This window comes from Xiphophorus hellerii, chromosome 18 (assembly GCF_003331165.1).
Source record: "Xiphophorus hellerii strain 12219 chromosome 18, Xiphophorus_hellerii-4.1, whole genome shotgun sequence".
Lineage (NCBI taxonomy): Eukaryota > Metazoa > Chordata > Actinopteri > Cyprinodontiformes > Poeciliidae > Xiphophorus > Xiphophorus hellerii.
The window spans coordinates 31,532,017-31,542,361 of record NC_045689.1 but is presented as its reverse complement, the minus strand read 5'-3'; the positions used below and the strand labels follow the sequence as shown (position 1 = coordinate 31,542,361).

General features: G+C 41.2%; 1 protein-coding gene across 1 annotated transcript; it reads right to left on the bottom strand.

The window, feature by feature from the left end:
• Positions 1-1,331: 1,331 nt before the first annotated feature.
• On the bottom strand, positions 1,332-10,051 carry LOC116737287 (coatomer subunit delta). Its single transcript, XM_032590352.1, has 10 exons — positions 9,872-10,051; positions 7,243-7,506; positions 6,156-6,335; positions 5,881-6,080; positions 5,629-5,790; positions 5,338-5,503; positions 4,050-4,197; positions 3,708-3,816; positions 2,262-2,466; positions 1,332-1,701 (listed from the first exon to the last, which is right to left on the bottom strand). The coding sequence occupies exons 1-10, from the start codon at positions 9,872-9,874 to the stop codon at positions 1,612-1,614; spliced, it is 1,527 nt and encodes a 508-aa protein (XP_032446243.1). The 5' UTR covers positions 9,875-10,051; the 3' UTR covers positions 1,332-1,611.
• Between the last annotated feature and the right edge of the window lie 294 nt (positions 10,052-10,345).

The window sequence follows — 10,345 nt, the reverse complement described above, 5'->3', positions numbered from 1 at the left end:
GATCAAGTATTGTCACAGAATTCCTTCACGGGTCTTCCTGTCAACTCTGGTGCATTTTTCTGCAATAACATTTACCACTACAGCATAATGCCTCACTAGTGGAGAATTTTTCACAACTCAACAGCATTTTATATGTAGGTCATAAATTTAACCTTTGGTATTATTTGACATAAGCCCCAGGTTTGCTGGTGGGAAAATGCTAAAATTATGTTAGCAACTTTCTGCTAACCCACTTGATGGAATAAAGGCTCATTAAGACCAAGTCCACCTTACAGTTTTAATAATACATTTTATTCCATTAAAGTTTCTTTTTTTTTTTCTTTCTAGTTTTACACTGGAATGTCAGGATTCCCCTTCTGCAATTTTGTTAAAAAAAGAAAAGAAAAGTTGTTTCTGGTCATTGTTGACCCAACATCCACATAACCATTGCTAAATTGAAATTGAGGGGCAGGAAAGGAGGGAATATAAGTCAAAGAAAAAACCCCCATGAAAGACAAATTTTACTTCATGTATAATGTCGACGCTCTTTGACGATGCAAGTAAAGGATGACTGGTTGGATGAGTATTAGAGCTTACAGTGGGGGGGAGGTGCAGTAAGCCCCCCTGCTGACGGGAAATATAAAGTGGGGGGGAATAACGGCTGAATCTGATTTTAAACCCTTGAAGTGTGAAATCTCAGGGTTCATCTCTGAGCTCAAATGGAGCACAATTAAACATGGCGTCCCTTCTAGACCAGGCGAGGAGTGGTTTAATGGTGTTCCAAAAACAACATGGTGGGGAAGTTTAATGATTTTTACTGATAGGTGTGTTGTTGAGAATCCCTTACAACGTCCTGCCAAATTCACCGAGCTGAGCAGTGGTCAGAATGAGCAACAGTAGAAAAGAAAAGCAGAAACAAAAGGACGAGCTTTTGTTTACGTTCTCCAGGAAACAGAAAATCGGAGACATGAAAACAGAAAGTCACAAGAGCTTAACAATTCCACATGAGAAAAAGACAGCTACAGTAAGGGGGGAGAAGAAAGCACCCGTTCCATTATCACCGCAGTGTGTGTGTGAGAGAGAGAGAGAGAGAGAGAGAGAGAGAGAGAGAGAGAGAGAGAGAGAGAGAGAGAGAGAGAGAGAGAGAGAGAGAGAGAGAGAGAGAGAGAGAGAGAGAGCGCGTCTGTGGAGAATGCATGATGATCGGGGAGGGGGCGGAGCTAAGCTAGCAGCGCTAAGGTCCTGCTGTTCCTCCACCAGCACTTACTGACACAGCTAGCCTCTCCTTCATCCCCACAGTCATCCTCTACTCATCCTCTGTACAGTTCTGCACCACAGCATTAGTGGAAGGAGAAGTTGTGTGTTGGTTTTATTCCTGTTCAATTAACTCTATATATAGATGATCCTCTGTCATACAAACATAAATACACCACCGCTGCTGCTGCTGCTGCTCTTCCCCACAGGAGGTGCCGTTGCCACGGCGCTGGCGGGCGTCCTGTCTGTGTACAGTCTGATAATATACAGGGGCAGCAGGCTGGAAATCGTCGATCTTTCTCTGTAGCATAGATTTGGACTTTTTTTTTTGTAAATGGTGATTTTTTTTTCTCATTTTGCCATTTTCTTCCAATATTTTTACTCAATTACATATTTGTCAACAACAAAGGAGGTTTCTGAAGAGAATCTGACGGAGCTGTCGCCATCTACATGAGACACTTTGGTAACCTAAAAGGAAAAAAAGAAAAAAAAGGTTCGGGGGTTATTTTTCTTTAATGTGGAAGAACTTCTGCAATATTTAAACAATATTTTCTATCGATGTAACTGAAAATGACTAAAAGAAATATTTTTAAATTTCTAAAGAATTTTTTAATTCATTAAAAAAAAAAAAAAAGAATTACATGTTACATGAATTTCTGTAACTTGTCGCATGATGGTCACGTCTGTGATAACCAACATTTCACGCGAAATGTTTCAACTTTTTTCTGAATGGGAGAAAATGGAAACTGAAGTCACAGATATCTCATCATTTCACAGGTGTGAGGGCTTCATGGTCGTGTCTCAGCAGCGAGCCGTTTCCCAAACCAACACGGCTCCAGGTGACCACATGACACTGCTGAGCTGTGCAGCGCCAACACAGACCTCTTCATCCAGCAGCTTCAAACTCCCTCTCCCAATCTATGTGCCAACTTTTTACCATCTCCACTGTTACTGCACTCATTTCATCTAAAACTACTGAACCGAACGAAGCTTCTTAAGAAAAGACTGCACCTTCATCGGGAGCTCACCTGAATGTCACAGTAGTTGCGCTTGGACACGAAGGACACATTGATGGGAAAGAAATCATTGGGCTGCCCGGCGATGCTGAATTCCAGGCTGCCGGTTTTGTTGTTGGCATCGATGACTGGTAGGCACCACTCCAGGACGTTCCGCCGGCTGTCGTGTTTGTACTCTCCGTCCAGATCTCCGATCACAGGAGCGCCCACCCCGGACCTGGAGGACAACGACAGACAGACGCTTCACATGTCGACGACCGCAAACCGTCACAGTGGGTTCAAACACACAGAGACGTCTCATTGGCTCACAGAGAGCGACCTGAGGTCACTTTGATATTGACATTTATATTGTTGTAGGTTTAAATTTTTGTTTTTTGAAGAGATATCCATCTTATTTCTAGAGCTGAAGCGACTGGATTAATCGTGATTAATCGATTATCCAAATAATCGTCTACCACACAGTTAATGATTAATTGATAACTGATGTAGGCAGTTTTAGCTTCATCTGGTTCAAATGGTGTTTAATAAGTCTCCTATTAAGCGATCTGAGGCCAATTATTACTCTGTTAATTGAAAAAATTAATCTCCAGTCCTTTACTGTGCTGATGTTAGGTCAAGCAGAAAGAATCGAGTTTTCCACATGTTGATGTTACAAGGAGTTTTTTAGCTGTGGATTCATCCTTTGCTACAAATTGTCAAGGTTTCACTAAAGGAATGCAGTTACTGCATTTTAGGCAGTAAAATGTTTATTTTCTTCTTTAGCTGAATATTTTGCATAGTTTAATGTATAAAATAAGAATAAATGGTTGAATCAAAAAGCTCCAGTGTGTCATTTTTTAAAATCTGATTAATAGAGAATAATCAACTACTAAAATAATCGCTATCTGCAGCCCCACTTACTTTCTATCAAAAGCAAACTGCCGACTACTTTCTAACTTGCACATTCTTAATTCCTGGACAGTCAAGAGCTGAACTTCCTCCAAAGCAGGTTGTCAGACTCACTTTCATTTTGGCCACAACTACATCAAGAACGTTTTCAAAGAGCCGGCTGTGGCAGAATGCATTCATAGAACTATTAAAAAGCTCTTCAAATATTAATTATAAGTTTTTTTCTTTTGTATTTATTGTTTGGATTAATTGAATTTATTTTTATAGTTATGTCATTTTAACCTTGTCTGTTTTTTAGCAGGACAGACTGAGCATCGTTCAGAGACAACAGATGACAAATAGTGTTTTGGCTAATCCTGGCACATTTACACAAATGTCAATTAATGTGCATTGTCTATACTAAAATTAAATGGCCATCTTTTCACCTTCATGTAATCAGATATTATGCAGATCAAACTGCTGTGATTTGATTGATAAAATAATATACAAGTACACAGCTGTAATATTAAAGGTTCTATGTTTAGAGTATTGAATTTGACTGGCGTAACCATGGCGATTTGAGGTGCTTACGGAACAGGGATGCTGATGACGACGTCGTTCAGTTCCAGGTTCTCCTCCTGCAGCTCGTACTCGATGTTGACGTCGCAGCCGGAGGCGCTCTCTGAAGGCCAGCAGTTTACTGGGAGACAGAGCAGCTGGATGAGAGAGCAGCACATCTACTCTACTCTGACTACTGAGGACCAACAGTTACAGCACAACTGATGCTGATCGCACCTTACAGTCAGTAATCGCATTATCAAAGGAAATGGAAACATTCCAGTTAGATTTGCTGAGTTATTTCCATCTCGGTAACAAACAGTCTCACGTTAAAATAAGTCTGGATAATCTACAGGAAGGATAACATGCACTCACTGGTTAGAGGTATGAGGGACTCGTCTGTGGTCTGGAGTCTCCACTTCAGAACGCCAACGTCGTTATTGAGAGGGAAGGACTTCTCTGGGTTCTTTAGGCCAATCACCGATTCAGCTGTGAATAACTTCTTGTCCACATTAGGATGCGTCTGCAAACCAACAGTATTTAACCTGGAGTTAGTTTACCAATCAGAATTCGAACAGGATGTGGATCATTTAGTCTGCAGTTTAGGTTTTAGCTTTACTGCTGAACTGTAACTAGGAGGGAACATCAGCAATAGCAGCATATGGCAGATCACAGCCACTTTAGCACATTTTCTTATGTAAAAGAAAGTCTTAATGAGAAGCAGAATTGATCATTTAGGCCAAAGAATATTTCCAAAAACGGTCTTATCTATTCGAAATGCTTTGTGCATTTTAGTGTACAAGTACCCCCGATTTAGTACTTATTTGGGTTTTAAAGTTCAATACACTTCCATAAACAAGAATAAATACATAAGCAGGTGAAACCATTAGTTTATATACACTATACAAAAATACTTTTATCACAGTCTGAAGTTAAATCAGACCAAACATCTCCTCTTCTAGGTTGGTTGGAATAACCAAAATTACTTCTACTTGCTAAATGCCACAAAATTTGGAGAAATAATATATCTCAGAATAATTTATTAATATCTTCAAAGTTAGAGGTTAACATTCATTTCCTCAGGATTTGGTAACATTGCCTTTGACTTGTATGACTTGGGTCAAACATCTGGGTTTCCTTCAACAACCAACAGTTTGCTGCGCTCAGAGAATTTCAGATATTCCACACATTTGAAGAAATTTGTTTTCATATTTTTCTACCGCAATTATAAACATCAAAATCTCTAATTTGGAAAATCCATGTGTTCTGATCTGTCACACATGGACAGTGTAGCATCACATTATATTCACCCTTAAGTACAATAATGAAAATGGGAAGAAAAGAAAACACGAATACCTGAAGTTTGCTTTATATGGGCACTAACATCGGCATCTATATTAGTCTTTTTTTTGAACATGTTGGTATCAGTCCGATAAATAAAACTTGGCCGATATTTGTTCCCCACAGATCATGTGGTATTTGTTTGGTGAAGTGACAGTGCAGGTGATGCAGCAAAGGATTGTAGGGAGTTTAACTGCAGCAGACGTTGTGAGACATATAGCAAGATCAATCTTGGCTCAAGTTTACATATCGGTGCACCTCAAATGACTGGTAATAACAATAGAGTTGGACTACAGCAGCCTGTTTTGTGCAGCAGACCCACCTGAAGCTGCAGCCCCTTGTTGTCGTTGTTGTTGATGATGAGGCGGATGCGGCCGCTTTTCTCGTCCGAGACCCGGAGCGTCACCATGCCCAGCACCTCCATGTTCTGCAGGCCGCCATCACGGCCGCAGCTCAGCGAGATCTTGTCCTCCACGCGCAGATGTACGCTGAGGAGCGAACACAAACAGCAGGAGCTTTAAACGCCCAATCAACCGATTTTGTTACACTAAAACCAAGAAAATTAATCTAGGAAAACTGGAAAATGAATCCCTTCTGAACCAGAGGTGTGTACCTCTCCACATTGACTGGCGGTGGCAGAACCTTGGACACGTCTGAGCCTCTCTTTCCTGAGGAGGAAATGATGGTTTCACCCTCAGACTTGAGCTGGTCAACAAAGTTATCCACTTCTTTCCCTTTAGCGCCTAGCTTCAGAGCCTTGCTCGGGCCGCTTGATCTGGAGGAACGAACAAACAACTCATCAGCTGACCGATGAGGAGAGCTGCACGCTCAGCTGGGGGCTGTGTTGCGTTTCATGGTGCCGTACCGGACTGGAGCTGGTGTGATCTTGGGTTTCTCAGGTTCCACTATGGTGTCTGTGATGAGGGACCCTGACGACATGCTGCTCACGTTACCAAACCCGCCGAACGCCGGAACCTTCTTCCCAGAGCGCTCGGCGTCTCTCCTGGCCTGCTGCAGCTCCTTCGCTTTCCTCCTCATCTCCGCTTTAGCCTCGCGTTCCTGAGTCTGCAAACATTACCGACCATTGACGCAGTCCTTTTCTCCTTTTTTCTCAGTTTTCATGCACGTCTAGCGTCTTACCTCTCTGACGGCTCGGAACACCTTCTCCTCGTGGGAGTCCATCTCTGTGAAGGTACGGATCTGAGCCAGGTTGACGTTTTCTCTGTAGCCGAGCGCCACGATCTCGTCGAAGGCAAAGATGAGGTCGAAGCAGTGCTCCGAGATTTCACTCTCCTCCAGCACACGGCAGTACTCTGGGATCTGGAGCGGAGCAGAAACAAGGAGGAACCGATTCAGACAGGGAACTCAACCAACACTGAAGGAAGAAGAGCATCCTGAGCTCATTTTATGAATTCAAACTCTTGACTGATCTATCCATGTGCTCACGGAACATAATATAACCAAATATGGCAAGAAATACTGGGAAATATTTCAAGTGTTTTTAGCTTTTGCAAAACAAACACACTATTTCACAGTTTTCAAAGTTTTGTGAAAAACAACAACTTTAGTTTTTGGAAAAACATTTAGTCTTTTTCTGTAAATGTGGCGCTGGAGGGGGATGGCCACTGACTAAACAAACAGGTTGAGTTCTCCTGTGGATCAACATGGTTTAGACGTCTGTCTTGTTAATCAGAACAACAAAAACTTACAACTTCTGATAGAAACACTACAAAAGATAGCATAACCTGCATGAAAGGTTGCACACACATTTTTTTAATTGTCTGAAGTTAAACCAGACTAAACTTCTCTTGCTTTAGAATCACCAAAATTATTTCTATTTGCTAAATGCCACAATAATGAAAGAAAAAATAAATCAGTTCTGTCAATATATTCTTTGTCCTCTTTAAAAGTCTTGAAATTTTCCACTGAAACCCATGAGTGTGTGTGTTTAAACCCCTGGCTGCAGCCTGCAGGCGTCCAGTGTGTGTGTGCATGTGCATGTGAGCTTTGCTCCATCAGTACGGTTCATCTCCTTTCTTCAAGGTTTAGTCGGCTCTGTTCTGCTTTTTCAGAACCATCGGCAGATAACATTAGAATTTAACTTTAAAAACTTCTGCTCTTCCAAAATGTCTAACCATCAACTGCCACATTATTATTAAAAGCATCTCCAATTCCATTTTTTGTGGCGTACATTAAATGTTCCAAGTATCCTCCCGGGTTTTCTTACCACGCGGGAGAACAGTCTGAGTGTCTCGAGATCCTCCAGGATGTTGCTGTTCTTGGTGGTGATGAGGACCATGTAGAGCTTCTCCAGCGGCTGGTACACGTAGCGCACGCTGTCTGTTTCCACAAAGGTGTGCTGCTTGCCCGTGTTCATCAGCTTGGGGAACGCGGCCAGCAGACCCTCGATCCGCGTCCGGGTCATTTCCACAAACTGCCGCGACACGATGGCCTTCCCGGCCTTGGTGCACACCGCCGCTGCCAACAGCACCTGCAGGGGTGGGTGGGATATAGGTCAACTGATGAAACACCTGCAGACATTCCCTTTCTGCATGCATCTCTCATTTAGAGATCAGGATTCTAACTAGAATGGAGAATTTATTTCTAAAATAATCATTTCAGGAATAAATATTCTGTCAGAGTAACACTGATCAGTCAGTTACAAGATGCAGGACTGGTCAAGGAATCTTATGGCAATATCAGCAATATGAATAATTTAAAAAACAGCAGCGTGTGTGTTTTTTAACGTCTGCTGCAGTGTGATAAATGTTAGCTCATGATTTAGGTTCCATACATTCAGAATCTGTATGTCAGTGACATATTTAGAGACACTAGTTTATTGCAGCATCATGATCTTTTAGAAGATAAAGAGGAGCAAATGTAGTAAAGCAGGACCATCCCTTCCATCTCTCTTACTTGTATTGGAGCTTTTGGCATGTTTAGCAAATAGTTCCACAAACTCTATTCATTGGTTTCATTGTGGAATTTCCTTCTGATTTTTTTTGCTAAGATATAAAAGAAAGCCGATTCCATCTCCTCCTTTTCCCCCATGTGTCTTTCCTGGGGACCGTCATATGTGTTCATTTACAAACTCTTGAATAATCGTCTAGTTCAATCCACTGTGTCTGCTGATCTCATATTTTGGTTTAATTGGCTTCCTAAAAAGTTGAGAATTAAATAATGCCATTCAGGGTGTGTCATATAGCCACTCCAGATCATGGCCTTGTCATACTCACGTTGACAAAAAGATTTCAAATGATTTTCTACAGTTTATTTGTTAAGAAATGGTATATATCCCCAATAAATAATATCTACAGGAAGTCAGAGTCATTTTGTTTTCATCAAACATCATAAGAGTTCATAATTCATAAAAGTCAACGGTTTCAGATGCGGATCAGATCTAAAACAAACATAGTGTCATTCCGAGTTCTCAGAAAATAAACTTTATTTCATTAGGCATACAATTTTCAACTTTGATGAAAATTAATCTCTCTAGCTCTTGACAATACCTATTGAGTATAAAAGGTAAACTGACATGTTAGAGCTCAAAAATATATTGAATTACAATCACCATTACAGTTCTAATGCAGGTTATTTAATGCAGGTTACACTGCAATCTGCCACTTGAATGAACTTCCAGCCCAAAGCAGGTGCAGGTTTAAACATTCAGACTGCTGGGGTCACTGATGGCACAAAATAAAGAAAACTGGGGGAAATGATGAGTTTCCCAGAATCTGTGTCATCATTGCATTATTTTAAATTGGGTCAAAATTTCCCCATTTTCCTTAAATCACGCAGCCCTAGATAAGAATATAAGACTCAACAGGGTTAATTTATTGGGACAAAATGGCAACAAGTCGGTCTACCACCAGGAAATATGATACAGATATGATTTTGTTGTAGTCCATTTCATAAGCCTCCTAATTTTAGAAAAAAAAAACTGAATAAAAAGCAAGTCACGAATTCCAGTACATCCTCAAAATTGGGTAAACGTGAGCCTATACTTTCACATTGAGGTAAAGTGTCATCACCGGGAGTATTAATGCTTTAGAACTTTAATTGTTTGGATAATCTTAAGGAGAAAGGAATAATTAGAAATGTATTTTCTGCCCTCTCTGTGACTCCTGTCATGTGTCCAGCATGAAGTGGACGTTGCTTTAGAATGATTAGGCATGATGACGATATGTACACAGAAAGCAACATGACGGTGTTTTGTTTGTACAGAATGCGTTACAATATTGGGATAGCTCAACGTGCCTCTATGAAATATAAAGCCACCTCCATGAAAACTAAGCTTTACATGAACCTTACAAACACGATTGAAATTAATGAACATTATCGCAGCCTAAAGAAAGAGGCTGCTTTTGTTCCACGTTGACGTTGAAGGCAAACTGACTACGTGTTGAGCTTCTAGACAAGCTAAAACTGGCTAGCATAGCATAGCTGTCATCGCTTGGGGAATATATTAAAGAGCATATGTACAGGTTTATACTTTGTATGAGAAGAGTTGGTCGTGGAGGCTGACGAGGGGACAGTCTGAACGCTTAGCTCGGGTCCAGCTGGTGACAGAAGATAACTAGCGCTAGCATGTGAGGCTAGTTAACGTCAGCAGTGTCTGCAGACTACATGTCCCTGATTCATGTCGCACTGACTTAGTACAAAAGAAACATTCATTGGCTGTGTACTAATATTCACAACGTTAGCCTCGGCAGTCAGCTGAAGCAGCCGCTGAATTTCTCTCGTTTCCGTTTAAGAGAATACAAGCTACAAACGTGCTAGCGTTAGCCACTGTTATGATAACTGCGAGGCCCGACAACAACTAAAACGATTTACAATGACTTTCAGCTTTCACTCACCATGTTTGGTCTCTCTTTATGTGTGAACGCTCTTCAGTCCGTGGTGTATGTGGTTTGGGGGAGATTTATCGTCACTCTGGAATGCCAGGGTGCGACTACAGCTGACTTCGAGTAAGGTGAAGCGTTAGCTAGTTAGCGTCAATATGGCAGCGGCAGCGGAGAGCCACGTATCCACCGGAAGAGACTCGCTGGATCAGCCCACCGTGGAAACCGGTGACGTGGGCTCCAAAATGTTGGCCTTGGTGGAGAAATGAAGTGTAGGATAGGAGTGTTTGTTTGTTTGTTTCTGCAGGGGTTTATTTCTCAGAAAATATCAAAACTAGACTGTTTTATCAACGCCAGCAGCAAAAATACTATCTAATTATGGCACTAAAACGAAAACCACAACATTAAGCTCTTGTTAAAAATGTATTAACTTACTTAATTGAGTCAAATGTTTTAATTACGTGTGCTAAAACTGTGTATTTTTTTTTC